Genomic DNA, 16,129 nt, shown 5'->3' with positions numbered 1-16,129 from the left:
ACACACCGTATTAGAGCCCATTATATGGGAAGTCTAAACTATATATGTACTATATTATTATTATTATCATCATTATCATTATTAAAATTATTACTATCAACATTATCACTATAACAATAACGATTATTATCATCATCATATGGATACTTATCTAGCGCCTATCCTCAGAGACCAAGTTCTAAGCTCTTTACAAACTAGAGGTCATTATCATTATCATCATTATTATTATCTTTATTATTACTATTATTATTGTTATAGTGTTTACTCCATACAAGTACTATATATCATCATAATCAATTGTTATCCTTATTAGTTTATTATTACTGTAGATTGCATCATGTAACTACTGTAGCACTGTTATTATTACTATTATCATTATGATTATTAGAAATATCATTATTATTATTATTATTCAATCACTCAATATGTATCCTTCTCCTCCATCTACTTATTACCATTGTTGTTATTATCATCACTGCTGTTATAACTAAAACACACAGAGCTTCAAGAACATGCGCTATAGCAAGATGTCTAAATCAATAAAATAAATAATCATTATCATCATTATCACACCTTACTGACGACAGCGTTGGTGGAAGGCCTGGCATCCATGATGTACAATTTGTTAATATCATTATTATTATCATTATCATCATCACTATTGTTATTATCATTATCATCATTATACCTTATTGACGACAGCATTGATGAAGAGCCTGGCATCCATGATGTACAATTTGTTAATATCATTATTATTGTTATCATCATCACTGTTGTTATTATCATTATCATCATTATACCTTATTGACGACAGCATTGATGGAGAGCCTAGCATCCATGATGTACAATTTGTTATCATCATCATCATCATCAATATCATTATCACAATCATCATTATTATTATCATCATCATCACACCTTATTGGCGACAGCATTGACAGAGTGCCTGGCAATTATGATCTACAGTTTGTTATTATCATTATCATTATTATTATTATTATCACTATTGTTTTAATTATCATCATCATTATCGTACCTTATTGGCGACAGCATTGACGGAGGGCCTGGCATCCATGATGTACAGTTTGTCAGACTGGGCGTTGGCCTCCATGATCATCTGAATGTAGTGCTCATCGTCCTTGTTCCTCCGCCCGGCCACCCCCACCATGGGCTGTGATGACCGCGTGATGGTCGCCTGGGACTCCGGGTGGATCCACGACAGCACCTTACCACACACAGCAGGCAGATTCACTGTACAATAACTGTAATAATAATGGTAATAATAACAGCCATAATGATAATATATTAGTAGTAGTAGTGATAATAGTCATAATAATAATAATGATACCTTCATATGTGATGGTGATTCCACGACAGCACCTTACCACACATTTAACTGGTAGGTTCTCTGTGCAATAGTAATAATAACCGTGATAATACTAAGCATGATAATTTAATAATGCTACAAAAATTAAGAAGTTTTAATGTTAGTCCTCACATACGTGAACTGGTGTACGGAAGTCTGACAGAAAGTGTCATGGCTTTCAGCACTGTGGCCTGGTTTGGTAATCTGAATCTGACTGTCATGTTAAAGACAAAATTAGGACGAGTTGTAAACCTGGCCAGCAAAATCAAAAACAAGCCCCAGCAAAAACTGAACACCCTATACCAATCCACTCTTAGCAGAAAAGCACTCCAAATTTTTAATGATTCCACTCATCCACTTAACTTTTGTCTTTCAGAAACATCCTTCTGGCAGACGATGTAAAATCTCTCTTGCAAAGAAGAATGTATACAAAAAATCATTTGCCGCTTCTGCTGTTGTGATAAATAATTCACTCAAATAATGTTTTTATTCCATTGCCTGTGATTTGTTTATTGTTCTGATGACAATTCAGACACAATAATAATAATAATAATAATAATAATAATACACCTAAATGTGATGATGAATCTACCACAGGACCCAAAGACACACAGCAGGTATGTTCACCATACAACAATAATGACAGTACATTTATATGTGATGGTGAATCCATGACAGCACCTGATCACACACAGTGGGTATGTTCACCATACAATAATGATAGTACATTTATATGTGATGTTGAATCTATGGCAGCACGTGACCACACAAAGTGGGTATGTTCAACATATAATCATAACAGAATGTTCATGTGGCACTTTCAAACCCCGCTTTACAGTACGATGTCGGTCAAAAACCGTGGACGAAACAGACGTGTATCCACAGAATACAGACATGCAAGTTTTGATAGTTTCATAATTTGTTGATAGTATTTTTGATTCTGTACTATTTACGATTGTGTGCTATGACTTGTGTGTGTGGGTGCGTGTGTGGGCGGAGGAGTCGGGGGCTGAATAATTTTTTTTATGATGTTTGGTATCTTGTGTTCAATTTTTCCTTTTTGATATTTACATATGTGTTCTATTTGTAAACGCCTAGGGCTTATTTTCAAGATTAGGCGTAAATGCTCATAATAATAATAATAATATGGGATGGGGTGCCTTCACTCTTTCATCGCTGGTCATCTCTACACGTTTAATGCCCTTGGTTACTGCCACCCACTTTTGCTGGGGGCCAACCCTCCCTTTCCTTCCAGCCCATCACTTTAGCAGGTGGGAATTTCCTCTTCTTCTTCTTCGTTCGTGGGCTGCAACCCCCACTTTCACTCGTATGCACACGAGTGGGCTTTTACGTGTATGACCATTTTTACCCCGCCATGTAGGCAGCCATACTCCGCTTTCGGAGGTGTGCATGCTGGGTATGTTCTTGTTTCCATAACCCACCGAACGCTGACATGGATTACAGGATCTTTTACGTGCGTATTTGATCTTCTGCTTGCATATACACACGAAGGGGGTTCAGGCACTAGCAGGTCTGCACATGTGTTGACCTGGGAGATCGTAAAAATCTCCACCCTTTACCCACCAGGCGCCATCACCGTGATTCGAACCCGGGACCCTCAGATTGAAAGTCCAACTCTTTAACCACTCGGCTATTGCGCCCGTCAGGTGGGAACAATACATGCCCTCTGTGTATACACTTAGCGCCATTATCTTCTAATTGGCATCAGCAGGTTCGGCCATGGCACACTGCTATATCATGAACACTTACTCCCCTTCTCATGGCAAAGCAGCCATTGCTTATTCTTTCAGTTTGAAACTGTTCTGTTCTGTACTGTACTGTATTACTCTTCTGTCAAAAACATCTCTCTGTGTGAAATGTGGGCTGCTCTCCAAAGGGAGAGCACATCGCCACCCATTAAATTTTTTTTTTTTTTTTTTTTTTATGCCTGCAGGTGTACTTGTTTTCCTAAGCGAATTTATCTACAAAATCTCACCAGGGACAAACCTTTTGTTGCCATGAGTTCTTTTACATGCACTAAGTGCTTGCTGCACACAAGGCCTCAGTTTATCATCATATCATTCAAATGACTAACATCCAGACTGCCACTCAAGAACCAGCAGAAGGGTGAGAAAAATACTGGCGAGTGTGAGATTCAATCCAGTGCACTCAGATTCTCTCGTTTCCGAGGCAGACGCATTACCACAAGGCCAACACTGCACATCAGTTTCCTGCATGTAAAGCAGAAGTGTTTTCTGGTGCGTGTACTTACCGGGAACCTTCCTCTGGTCCTGAACTCTGCCACATGCTTCAGGTCATCGTCTGTGGCTGCCTTAGGCACCACCAGCTGTCACACAACATGAAGCTGTGTTAATTCTTGTCTACATTTAGCACACAACATGAAGCTGTGTTAATTCTTGTCTACATTTAACACACAACATGAAGCTGTGTTAATTCTTGTCTACATTTAACACACAACATGAAGCTGTGTTAATTCTTGTCTACATTTAACACACAACATGAAGCTGTGTTAATTCTTGTCTACATTTAACACACAACATGAAGCTGTGTTAATTCTTGTCTACATTTAGCACACAACAGGAATCTGTTTTAATTCTTGTCTACATTTAACACACAACATGAAGCTGTGTTAATTCATGTCTACATTTAACACACAACATAAAGCTGTGTTAATTCATGTCTACATTTAACACACAACATGAAGCTGTGTTCATTCATGTCTACATTTAACAGACAACAGGAATCTGTGTTAATTTTATATCTACATTTAACACACAACATGAAGCTGTGTAATTCATGTCTACATTTAACAGACAACATGAAGCTGTGTAATTCATGTCTACATTCAACAGACAACATGAAGCTGTGTTAATTCATGTCTACATTTAACAGACAACAGGAATCTGTGTTGATTTTATGTCTACATTTAGCACACAACACGAAGCTGTGTTAATTCATGTCTACATTTAACACACAACATGAAGCTGTGTTAATTCATGTCTACATTTAACAGACAACAGGAATCTGTGTTAATTTTATATCTACATTTAACACACAACATGAAGCTGTGTAATTCATGTCTACATTTAACAGACAACAGGAATCGGTGTTAATTTAATGTCTACATTTAGCACAAAGCATGAAGCTGTATTAATTCATCTAGGTTTACGTTTAGCACATAACATGAAGTTGTGTTAATTCATATAGGTTTACATTTAGCACACAACATGAAGTTTTGATAATTCATCTAGGTTTACGTTTACAACACAACACGATGTTTTGTTAGTTCATATATATGGTCTACATTAAACACAAACACAAAAAAGTACATTTAAAATCAGAATTCTTTTCCATGAATCAATAAAAATATAATCATTGAGGAGTAATCACAAAGAGAAATGTACATGCATATGTATATATATATACAATCTCTCTCTGTCACACACACACACACACACACACGAAATGCACTTGCATGCATGTATATACACACATATGCATGCAAACACACACACACACACGCACGTGCACGCACACACACAAAATACATATGATTTAGATACATTATGCCAAATTCACATGTAAAGAGAGGAGGAATTATATGTAAAAGTTTGACACTTCTGTCTGGTTGTAATCAACATGTATTGCAAAAACACGTGGTTTAGTTATGACCCATCAATTAATTGATTAATACTCTCCTGCAATGTACTGGAAACTTTAGTAAGCTTAGCACTGTTGGTGTGAAAAGAAGTATCGTCAGCAAACAGTTCACATAATGCAGTGAGGAGTAAAGGTAAATCACTTATAACAAGAGAGGCAAGGCCTTCATGACTCACTTGTGATAAATTAAGTCCCCTAGCATTAATTACAGAGTAATTTCCCTTTTTTACTATCTGCACCAAAACGTTTGCAAAATAAATAAAAATTCCATGCTTAGCAAAAGAAGTTCCTGTTTGAACAAAAGATGATAATAATGACTCCTCTTATTGTTGTGTCAGAATAAGAGGTCAAAGTGCCAAGTTTAGAGAATACAAAAAACATAACAGTAAATGCAGTTTGCATATAATTAGGCTTCTTTTTTTATTTTTTTGTGTCCATCCCAGAGGTGCAATATTGTTTTAAACAAGATGACTGGAAAGAACTGAATTTTTCCTATTTTTATGCCAAATTTGGTGTCAACTGACAAAGTATTTGCAGAGAAAATGTCAATGTTAAAGTTTACCATGGACACACAGACACACACAGACAACCGAACACTGGGTTAAAACATAGACTCACTTTGTTTACACAAGTGAGTCAAAAATGGAAAACAAAATCAGTCCAAAAGATTTAACTCCGGGAACACCATATTCCACTGGTAATAGAGAGGTTTCTTTTCCCTCCATCATCACCGTTTACTGTCTAATAAATACGACAAGAGGTCAAATGAGATAGAGATGCATAGTCTATAACCCAATCTGTCCTTCAGAGAGAGGGAGAGAGAGACAGTGGGAGAGTGAGAGAGTGTGTGGCTGACTGAGTGTGTATTTAAGTGCGTGTCAAAGTATGTGCAAATTTGTATGTGTGCATTATGTGTGTGTGAATGTACCACTTGAAGATACCAGTTCAACATCAATTTCAGACCATACATTCACTGAATGTGAATGCTTCAGCCTTCAGCTTTTAACAGTTCAAGCATAATCAAACACTAATTATATCCTACTTTATCTGTACTCTGATTGATCCTCACCAGATCAGGGTAGGAGTCAGCCACTTCGTAATGTTCATTGACATGGGTCAGGCGCCAGGCTTCATTGGGTACATCCTGTAAACACACAACACACCATCCTGTCATCCTGTCAACACACAACACACCATCCTGTCAACACACAACACACCATCCTGTCAACACACAACACACCATCCTGTCAACACACAACACACCATCCTGTCAACACACCATCCTGTCAACACACAACACACCATCCTGTCAACACACCATCCTGTCAAAACACAACACCATCCTGTCAAAACACAACACACCATCCTGTCAACACAGCATCTTGTCAAATCACAACACACCATCCTGTCAACACACCATCCTGTCAAAACACAACACACCATCCTGTCAACATACACCACCACCCTTTCAACACACAACACACCATCCTGTCAATACACCATCCTGTCAACACACAACACCATCCTGTCAACACACAACACGTGATCCTGTCAACACAACATACCATCTTGTCAACACACAACACACCATTCTGTCAACACACAACACACCATCCTCCTGTCAACCCACAACACACCACACACCATCCTGTCAACACACCACACACCATCCTGTCAACACACCACACACCATCCTGTCAACACACTACACACCATCCTGTCCACACACCATCCTGTCAACACACCATTCTGTCAACACACTACACACCATCCTATCAACACACAGCACACCACCCTGTTAACACACCATCCTGTCAACACACAACACACCATCCTGTCAACACTACCCAACATCCTGTCAACACACAGCACACCACCCTGTCAACACACCATCCTGTCAACACACAACACACCATCCTGTCAACATAATATCCTGTCAACACACAGCACACCATCCTGTCAACAACATACCATCCTGTCAACACACAACACACCATCCTGTCAACATACCATCCTGTCAACACACAGCACACCATCCTGTCAACACACAGCACACCATCCTGTCAACACACAACACACCATCCTGTCAACACACAGCATACCATCCTGTCAACAACATACCATCCTGTCAACACACAACACACCATCCTGTCAACATACCATCCTGTCAACACACAACACACCATCCTGTCAACATATCATCCTGTCAACACACAGCACACCATCCTGTCAAAACACAGCACACCATCCTGTCAACAACATACCATCCTGTCAACACACAATCCTGTCAACATACCATCCTGTCAACACACAGCACACCATCCTGTCAACAACATACCATCCTGTCAACACACAACACACCATCCTGTCAACACACAGCACACCATCCTGTCAACAACATACCATCCTGTCAACACACAACATACCATCCTGTCAACACACAGCACACCATCCTGTCAACAACATACCATCCTGTCAACACACAACACACCATCCTGTCAACACACAACACACCATCCTATGAACACACATGATCTTGTCAACACACCACCATCCTATCAACACATGATCTTGTCAACATGTCCCATGATCTTAACACACAATCCTGTCAACACACAACAGACCACCTGTCACCACACCATCCTTAATCACTTGATGTCTTTTTTTTTTTTCAATAACTGAATACAACACATTTATGTAACTAAGTGTGTGCATGTGTGTGTGTGTGTGTGCGTGCACACATCTGGCACAACTTTGTTAATAGTCCACACCTGGCACTTATGTTCTGCTTTGGGATCATAGTTTAAATCCATACCCTGTGTTAATACTCTGCCATGGTGTCACAGTTTATAATCTAAACCTGATATTTACATTCTGCTGTGGGTCAGATTTTAATCCATACCTGGCATTATACTCTGCCATGGGTCAGTTCATAATCCATACCTGGTGTTAATACTCTGCCGTGGGTCAGTTTATAATCCATACCTGGCGTTAATACTCTGCCGTGGGTCAGTTTATAATCCATACCTGGCGTTAATACTCTGCCGTGGGTCAGTTTATAATCCATACCTGGCGTTTATACTTTGCCATGGGGTCAGTTTATAATCCATACCTGGCGTTTATACTCTGCCATGGGTCAGTTTATAATCCATACCTGGCGTTTATACTCTGCCATTGGGTCATACACCTGCCAGCCATCCTCTCCATCATAGTGACCTTTGAAGTCCAAGGCAAAGAAAGGCTGCAACACACCAAGGCCAGTTCAGTTCAGTTACTCAAGGAGACATCACTGCGTTCGAATAAATCATATACGCTATGCCACATCTGCTAAGCAAATGCCTGACCAGCAGCATAACCCAACAAACTTAGAAATCACGCATATACACACAGTGACTGAATGTCACGGCTCGTGGCGTTCATTGTGTGTGTGTTCATGTGCACCTCTCTTCTTCCTTCCTCCCCCTTTTGTCTCTCCCTTCTCCCCCCCACTCCCTCCTCTATCTCCCTCTCTCCTTCACCACCCTCTCTTTGTGTGTATGTTCAGTTTAACACCGAGCGTATGCACTTGCATCTCTTGGGATATGTGTGTAGCATATCCTTTCTCTTGACCATTCTGAACTCAGAGCCGAGTTCAGAAATTTATGTGTTGGGGTGGAAAGATTCCACTTTGCTGTCAATACCAAGCTCTCTCAAGAGACGGGTTGCCATTCCAGCATGTGAGCTGTTGGGTGCCATCAGACACAAGTAGTGGGGCGTTTTCCTTGCCACCCCATCCTCTGTGTGTGGGTCTGTGTTTCACTCTGGGCCAGTGGTGTTGCTTAAGGAAGTTAGGGGGCCAGGGGGGTAGGGGGGTACTCTTTTGAACTTGTAAGAGAGTGCAGTCTACATAGACTGGGAGTTCATTGTTCCAGATTTTTCCTGTGACTTTTCTCCATGTACCACTGGCTTCAGCGGAACTCCATGTTCGACAATAGAACAGTCTGCGTTTGCCTGCTGCCTTGTCTTATCCCCAGTTTTCTCACGCCCAACCCCTCTCTTCCACATTCCCAACGTACCCTTTCCCATTGTCCCTCTCACCTTAACGCTACAGTCTACAAGTGACATCAATCTTCAGCTGTTGGGTGGAGTTTGTGTCAGGTGAACGCTGGCAGTGTCAGTGTGCTGAAATGGTGCTGCAGTGACTTTATGGTACAAAGGATTGAAACTGAAGTAGTGAAGTGTGCTGTAGTTAGACAGGGGGTCATTTTTGTGAGCTTTGATTTATCATGTCTATATTTCGTCTGGCTACAGTAAAGAACAGAGCTGAACTTTTCTGTGTCCTTGTGTTTGTGTTGTCCGGTTGTCAGTCAGTCTGAGAAGGGTGGGGGTACATGGGCAACCCCTTATGGGTTGTGACATACGGTATCAGTGCTAAATTATAATGCACACTGCACATCATTTAACTAAAGAAGGATTTGCCTTGTTTGAGGGAGAAAAGGAAAGAGATATGTAGAGGAAAAGAGCAGTGAAGATGAAAGTGATATGTAAAAAGTGTATACATTCACGTCTCGTGAATGTGTATATGTGTATGTGTGTGTATATGTGTGTGTGTATGCACGCACTCATATGTGGGAATGTTGCATCTTGCTGGTGGTAGAGAACAAGGCATCTTCATGATAGGGAACACAGTGTCTTGTTAGTAACAGGGAACATGGCGTCTTGGTGATAGGGAATACAGTGTCTTGTTAGTAACAGGGAACACAGTGTCTTGTTAGTGACAGGGAACATGGTATCTTGGTGATAGGGAACACAGTGTCTTGTTCGTAACAGGGAACACAGTGTCTTGTTAGTGACAGGGAACATGGCGTCTTGGTGATAGGGAACAGTGTCTTGTTAGTAACAGGGAACATGGCATCTTGGTGATAGGGAACACAGCAGCTTGTTAGTAACAGGGAACATGGCATCTTGGTGATAGGGAACACAGCATCATCTTGGTGATAAACATAGCATCTTGTTAGTAACAAAGAACATGGCATCATGTTAGTGATAGGGACATGGCATCCTGTTGCTGGTAGGGAACACAGCATCTTGTTAGTAACAGGGTACATACCATCTTGTTGGTGATAGGAAAAGCAAATTGTTGGATCTTTTCAAAGATGGGCCGTCTTGAGTGGTTCTCTTGCTTGTGAGCAAACCTCAGATTTCTGAAGTCCTGAAAAAGAGCAAAGCAGTACCTTCTGACATTCTGATAAATACGCACGCAAAAAAAATGTGTAATAGCTGTATGTGTAAGCATTAATTATGTTTCATTTTATTCCTGTTCTGCAAGGAGGAAAAAAATAAACAACAAGATTAAACTGATTCCCATGAGACTTATGACAATTGTAAAAGGATTTGAGTCAGAGAACCGGCCACCATGGTGAAATGGTTCATGTTGTGAACTGACGGCTTGGAGGATGTGGATTCAATTTCCAATAGGTGGGTTTTTTCGACCAAAGGCCAGCTCCTTCCCACAGCTGAGTGTGCTGTGGGCTTAAAATGGGAAGACTGGGGCCAGATACATGGAGTTTCATCCCCTTCACGGATGCATCTTTGGGTGTGTTGCTCAGATTTAACACCAGCACTTCATGTGTCTGTATTTCTCGGACCTGGCAAACTGCGATATATTATGAAAGGAAGCATAGAGTAGTCTTGTACAGTCTTGTCATCTGGTCCTCAACGAGACCCAGTAGCTACACTGCAATCATCATCATCCTCATCCATCATCAAACAGCAAAAATTGTCCTAAATTATGTGGCCTTTCATGCCCTTCTCTCATGGTGACATCAGTTTTAATCTCCCTCCACTTCCATGCACAGGGTGAGTCCTGTCAGTGTTGGCAGATTCACAGAGGACTGTCGGAGGGACAAGGTGGCAGTCTCCACTCTTGGAGGGGGAACTCAGTCTGGCTTCGCAGCTAAGCTATGATTGCTGTCAGCATAGTAGGTGGTGTTCTATGTTAAATCAGAACAGGAACTACTGAACACAACCTAAGTGACTCAGCAACAGTGCAGGATCTCCTCTGGTGTGTGGCCTGCTAGATGGCGCTTCATGAGGGGCAACATGCAGGTGCATCTGTTCTGTGTTTAATCAGTGTTTGCATAAGTGTGAAATATGAAAAGTGTGATGATTGTAAAGCTGCTTGTGGTGACACTTGCCATATTTTGGACTTGCTCCTGGTGTGAAGAGAACTACCTAGATCTGAATGTTTTAAAAACATAAGAAATGTTAACAGATTTTCGAAAGACCCTTTGTCTGTACCTGCTCTTGTCACTGATGGTGAAACCGTGGAGACAGTTAATGAATACAAATATTTACGGACTATTTGAGACAATAATCTGAGTTTTGACAGGAATGTTGATTGTATTCATAAGAAAAGTCAGTCTAGAATATTCTGCTTGCAGTAATTAAGGAATATTGGTGTCAGTTCAAAGATTCTCCAGAGCTATTATCGATGTTGTATTGAGTCTTTGCTGACAGTTTCAATTATGTGCTGGTATGGAAGTTCGGGAGTGAGAAGTAAGCAAGCTCTGAATGATGTAGTGAGTGTGTGCAGTAAAGTTGTGGGAGTGAGAGAAGCTAGTGTGCACAAGCTGGATGGCGAGTGAGTGGTTCAAAAAGCCAGGCAGATAACAACTGACGACACACATGTTTTAGCAAAGTACTATGAACTGTTACCATCAGGATGACGCTACAGAATGTTTGAAGTAAAATCCAGGGTTCAGAAGGTTTTACCATGATCAATTCACCTTTTAAATTCCTGAGAACTATGTATGCATGCGTGTATCACACTATGTATGTGTGTATATATGTATGTGTGTGTGTGTGTGTGTGTGTGTGTGTGTGTGTGTGTGTGTATATATATATATATATATATACACATACACACACATATATATATATATATATACTGTGTGTGTATATGCGCACACGCTTGCATGTGGGTATGTGTGAAAGCGCATGCATAATAGATTGCACTCTGTTTATTTTTTTTTAGATAATCATTTACTTAAATGTGTGTGACAGCGTGCAGGATGAATGTGCCATAGGAACTGAGCAATGTTTGTGTCTTTCGATATACCTATACTGATAATTACTATGTGATAACAAGTTCTTATCTTATCTTAATCAATGTGCAATATAATACATGCGATGTTAGCCTTGGTGTATTTCAACATGTTTACAATAATGATTAATTACAATATGCAATAGTTTTTACATTAACATCTTATATGTTTGATTCTTTTTAATTAAGTCATGTTTATGTTTTTGAGTAGCTGTCTATGTTTGTTTTTGCCGCACCTGCTGTAATTTCTCTTAATGAGATAATAAAGTTATTCTTATCTTATGACTTAACATCAATGGTTCCCAGTGGACTGCTGACAGAGTGTGGCAGCTGTGGCTGTGTGTTGGGGAGGGGGGTGAGTAGGGGTAACTGGAATGAACAGGAAGAAATGCCACTGAAACAGTGCAGATTATGACACAAGAAAGAAAAAAAATGGTCAGAGAATGCATGCATGTGTACTTTGTGCATATGTATCTGTGTGTTTGTGTGCGCAAGTATGTGAGCGTGTGTGTGTTCTGCAAACATGTGCAAACAAATGTATGCACAATGTATTGTTCATGTATTCATGTGCTGTTCATGTACACATGTGTGCACTAACAAGACCAAGCTTGTTATAGATATAGAGTACAGATAAATCCAAACAGATAAACACCAGAAACACAGGGCTGGGAACCCACCTTGCATACAATATCCATACCATAGGAGTTTTCTCCCTTGCTTGTGGAGCCACCTATCTTCTCCACCCGACTGCAGACACCCAACGGAACGTCGAGGATTAGAGGCGGCTCCTGCCCACAGATCGTTTGTTTATCAGCCACGTCCACCTTTCTCTTCTGCACACAAGCTGACATCTGTTTTCCTTGCACATGATATGATACAATACTTTTTATTCAGTTTTACATTGTTATCAAGTGAATTGTCACAGGGGTGCGGTGACCAGCGTCGAGGGTCAGTGTGTCTGGCTGAGGGGCCATCACAGCATTTCTGCAGGCGATTCCTGCCTTCTATCCAGGTGTAAACTTCTCTCTATTTATTGTTAAAATAATTTTCATTCACTGTTGATTCCACAGCATGTTATTCAGGGTTTTACCCTATAATTCCTGTGACGAATTTTCACTTCTCCCACACATGAAACTCATACACATATATCAGAGCAACCAAAAATCAAGACATTTCTAAACAATACATAGTGTCAGAATATTCACTGAAATTGTCCATGAAATTACAATGGTAATAGAGAACTGTACATATTTAGAATGCCTGGGAAGAAAAAACAAAATGTAGAAAGAACACTCTATTCACAGTAAAATTTATGTGGAAAACAGAGAAAAAAACAACAATGAGGCAATTGTTTTTGGGGGAAATGGGGGGGAGGGGCGCGGTGGCCAATGAAGAAGGCATGTGAAACACACCAAAAAACCTGTTAGTGTTCCATGGACAGCATGCAACTGAGCCCCCTCCCCCCTTCCAAAAGAGTTCAAATCTACTGTCCTCTTATATGTATTACCATGTGTTTGTTGTTGATTTTTATGCTTTAGGTTTAATCCATTCAGCAGATACTATTTTGTACACAAAGAAACTGACCTACATGTCTGTCATGTCAAGATATATACAGACCTGAGGACCTTTCAAAGTCCACTACTTCCCATTCCCAATTCTTTGTTCCTGAACGTAATCTCTTATCCCTTTTAGTATGCCTGCCTATGACTGAAAGTTTTTGCAAAGAGCTTGACTCCTGCCTGATCCCTTTCCACTTCCATACTCACTTTTAGATGTCGTTGACAAAAATGACAGCATATGATTGCAATCACTGGAAAATTCTTAAAAGAATGACTTTCTTCTTCATCACACTGAGCTTCTGTCACACTGGAAAACAGCAACTATACGTTAAAGATAGATATTTTTTTCCATTAAATTCTAAAACCTTTCCTCTATGCTTTAAACACAGAATTTCAGTTTTTTCACATATATCTGTCAATACAGCAAAATCCAACATCAAATTTTACACATCCAAACAGCACGTGATATAACCCAGCTCATCAATCAAACAGTAAAATTCTGTCTTGTTTCTAAAGTAGTGTGCACTATTCACCATTTTGGTTTGTTTTTTGTCTTTGATGTTAAGGTTTTTTACAAACCGAGGCTTAGTCCTGACCAGCACGTTGGGTTTACACAAAAGGTCAGGCATCTGCTCCTTTGTTTTCTTTTCTTTTTTCCAACATAAAACAGATGTGGTGTAGTGTGTATGATGGATCAGTTGGCATACTTTGACACCTCCATGAAACTGAAACGTCTCTTCTTTGCACCCGGTCTTACCCGATCCAAACTACAGAAGTAGAGCTTGTAATTTGTCACTGATAGTGTTCCTCGCGTTGGTCCACCGTAGGGGCATAAGTAGGTCACATCATAACCTGAAAATTAATCAAGTCATCATGTCATAAAACACTACAGGGGCACAAACAGATCATGCCATAACCTGAAAATGAATCAAGTATTGCTGTTATAAAAGTTTAAAACACAAATTATTTGCTCATTTCATCACACACAGTTTCACATCAAACAGAAGAAATAGTACCAGTACTCACCAGCAAAACTGCCAAAAGACTAAAAAGTGCTGCAAACTTATTCCACAAACAATCTGACAAGTGATTATGGACAAGGATCACAAACCATTTCAACAGTGTCAGTGCTGGTATCATAGGTATGCCTGGCAGCTCAGTAAAAAAAACAACTAGTGATTATGGATGGGGGTCACAAACAACAGTGTCAGTGCTAGCAGTATGCCAGACTACGGAGTAAAAAACTACTCTTGCTGCACACAGGTTTTCACCTTGTATCCTGGATCCACAAGTATAAGAAACAAAGACAAATCAGTTCTTTATATGTGACTAACACATTCCTACTCTCATTTCAATATTTTTTAAACAATAAAAATTCCATAATTGTCTTCTCTTCCTAGTCTTAACTCCACTCTTCACAGGCAGCTTTGCAAAAATATAAATTGTGACTTTTCTCCAAGTGAAACTGAGAACACCATCAACCTTCACATACTGCATTATTTACCTTCATATTCCTCAGACGTGGGTCTGTCACTATAGTGTCATACCCATTCTTGCTAAAGCAACAGCTACAATCGTCAATTCATAAACACATCTCCTCCCGTGCGGCACTGATATGTAGGTCCCGCATAATTTTTTTGGAGGGATGCACACATGCAGGGCTGCCTTCTTGAAACATGGTGTCAAAAATGACAAAAGAGCTTGAGGCTGAGTTTGAAAAGAGAGGCTTAGTAAACGGCACACGTTTTGTGGTGATTTTTTTTTTTTTAGAGCCAATTAAAAGTGGTTTGGTACATATATTATAATTATAATAATATCATCAACATTATTCATTTATTGATTATATATATGTTATATAATATATATATGTGTGTGTGTGTGTGTGTGTGTGTGTGTGTCTGGTGTGTACATGTTCTTTTAAACATTATTATTAAGCATTAGGAGTAGTGGTATATATATATTCACGACACAAGCTACATTTAGTGATTTACAGACTGTTTTTACATGTATATGGAATGTTTAAAAATATTTCATACATATGTTAAAATCATATAAATAGATAAATGAATTACTTCAAGTTCTACCTTTGCCTTTGACAGACTCTCCGTCCAACAGTGGTGGTTCATCTGACTGGCTGGGTTTCAGGTTTTCTTGCATTGTCTGTCCAAAAATAATTAAAAACAAACGGTTAGAATTACCAGAACAGGCTGCTGAATAACATTTTTGTATTATGTCATGTGATATGCTAAGTATCAACAAGATAGGAATGCAAACCAGTACTGGAAAGACCAAGCTGTTGGCCAGCTACACCACCACTAACACAGCTGATGTAACTGTCCAGGGACAGAAGCTAGGAAGTGTTTAACAGTTCAGCTACTTAGGATCCATCATGAGCAATGGCGGATCCAAACCAGAAATCCTCTTCAGGGGCAGAAAATA

The 16,129-nt window shown here is 39.8% G+C and overlaps 1 protein-coding gene across 2 annotated transcripts in view; it reads right to left on the bottom strand.

The window, feature by feature from the left end:
• The window catches only part of LOC143284046 (phosphatidylinositol-3,5-bisphosphate 3-phosphatase MTMR2-like), a 44,208-nt gene that overhangs the window by 27,049 nt on the left and 1,030 nt on the right, over positions 1 to 16,129 (bottom strand). For both annotated transcript variants that reach the window (XR_013055480.1, XM_076590651.1), the window contains exons 2-9: positions 15,775 to 15,850; positions 14,448 to 14,542; positions 12,809 to 12,919; positions 10,137 to 10,238; positions 8,202 to 8,288; positions 6,117 to 6,191; positions 3,639 to 3,713; positions 1,037 to 1,225 (exon numbers count right to left, since the gene is read on the bottom strand). Coding sequence is in view for 1 of the 2 variants with exons in the window: in XM_076590651.1 (XP_076446766.1) it covers positions 1,037 to 1,225; positions 3,639 to 3,713; positions 6,117 to 6,191; positions 8,202 to 8,288; positions 10,137 to 10,238; positions 12,809 to 12,919; positions 14,448 to 14,542; positions 15,775 to 15,850 (810 nt within the window). In the remaining variant the exon portion in view is untranslated. The remainder of the gene's footprint in view (positions 1 to 1,036; positions 1,226 to 3,638; positions 3,714 to 6,116; positions 6,192 to 8,201; positions 8,289 to 10,136; positions 10,239 to 12,808; positions 12,920 to 14,447; positions 14,543 to 15,774; positions 15,851 to 16,129) is intronic.

The sequence above is a fragment of the Babylonia areolata genome, chromosome 7, assembly GCF_041734735.1.
Source record: "Babylonia areolata isolate BAREFJ2019XMU chromosome 7, ASM4173473v1, whole genome shotgun sequence".
NCBI lineage: Eukaryota > Metazoa > Mollusca > Gastropoda > Neogastropoda > Buccinidae > Babylonia > Babylonia areolata.
This window is presented reverse-complemented; position numbering and strand designations above follow the sequence as displayed.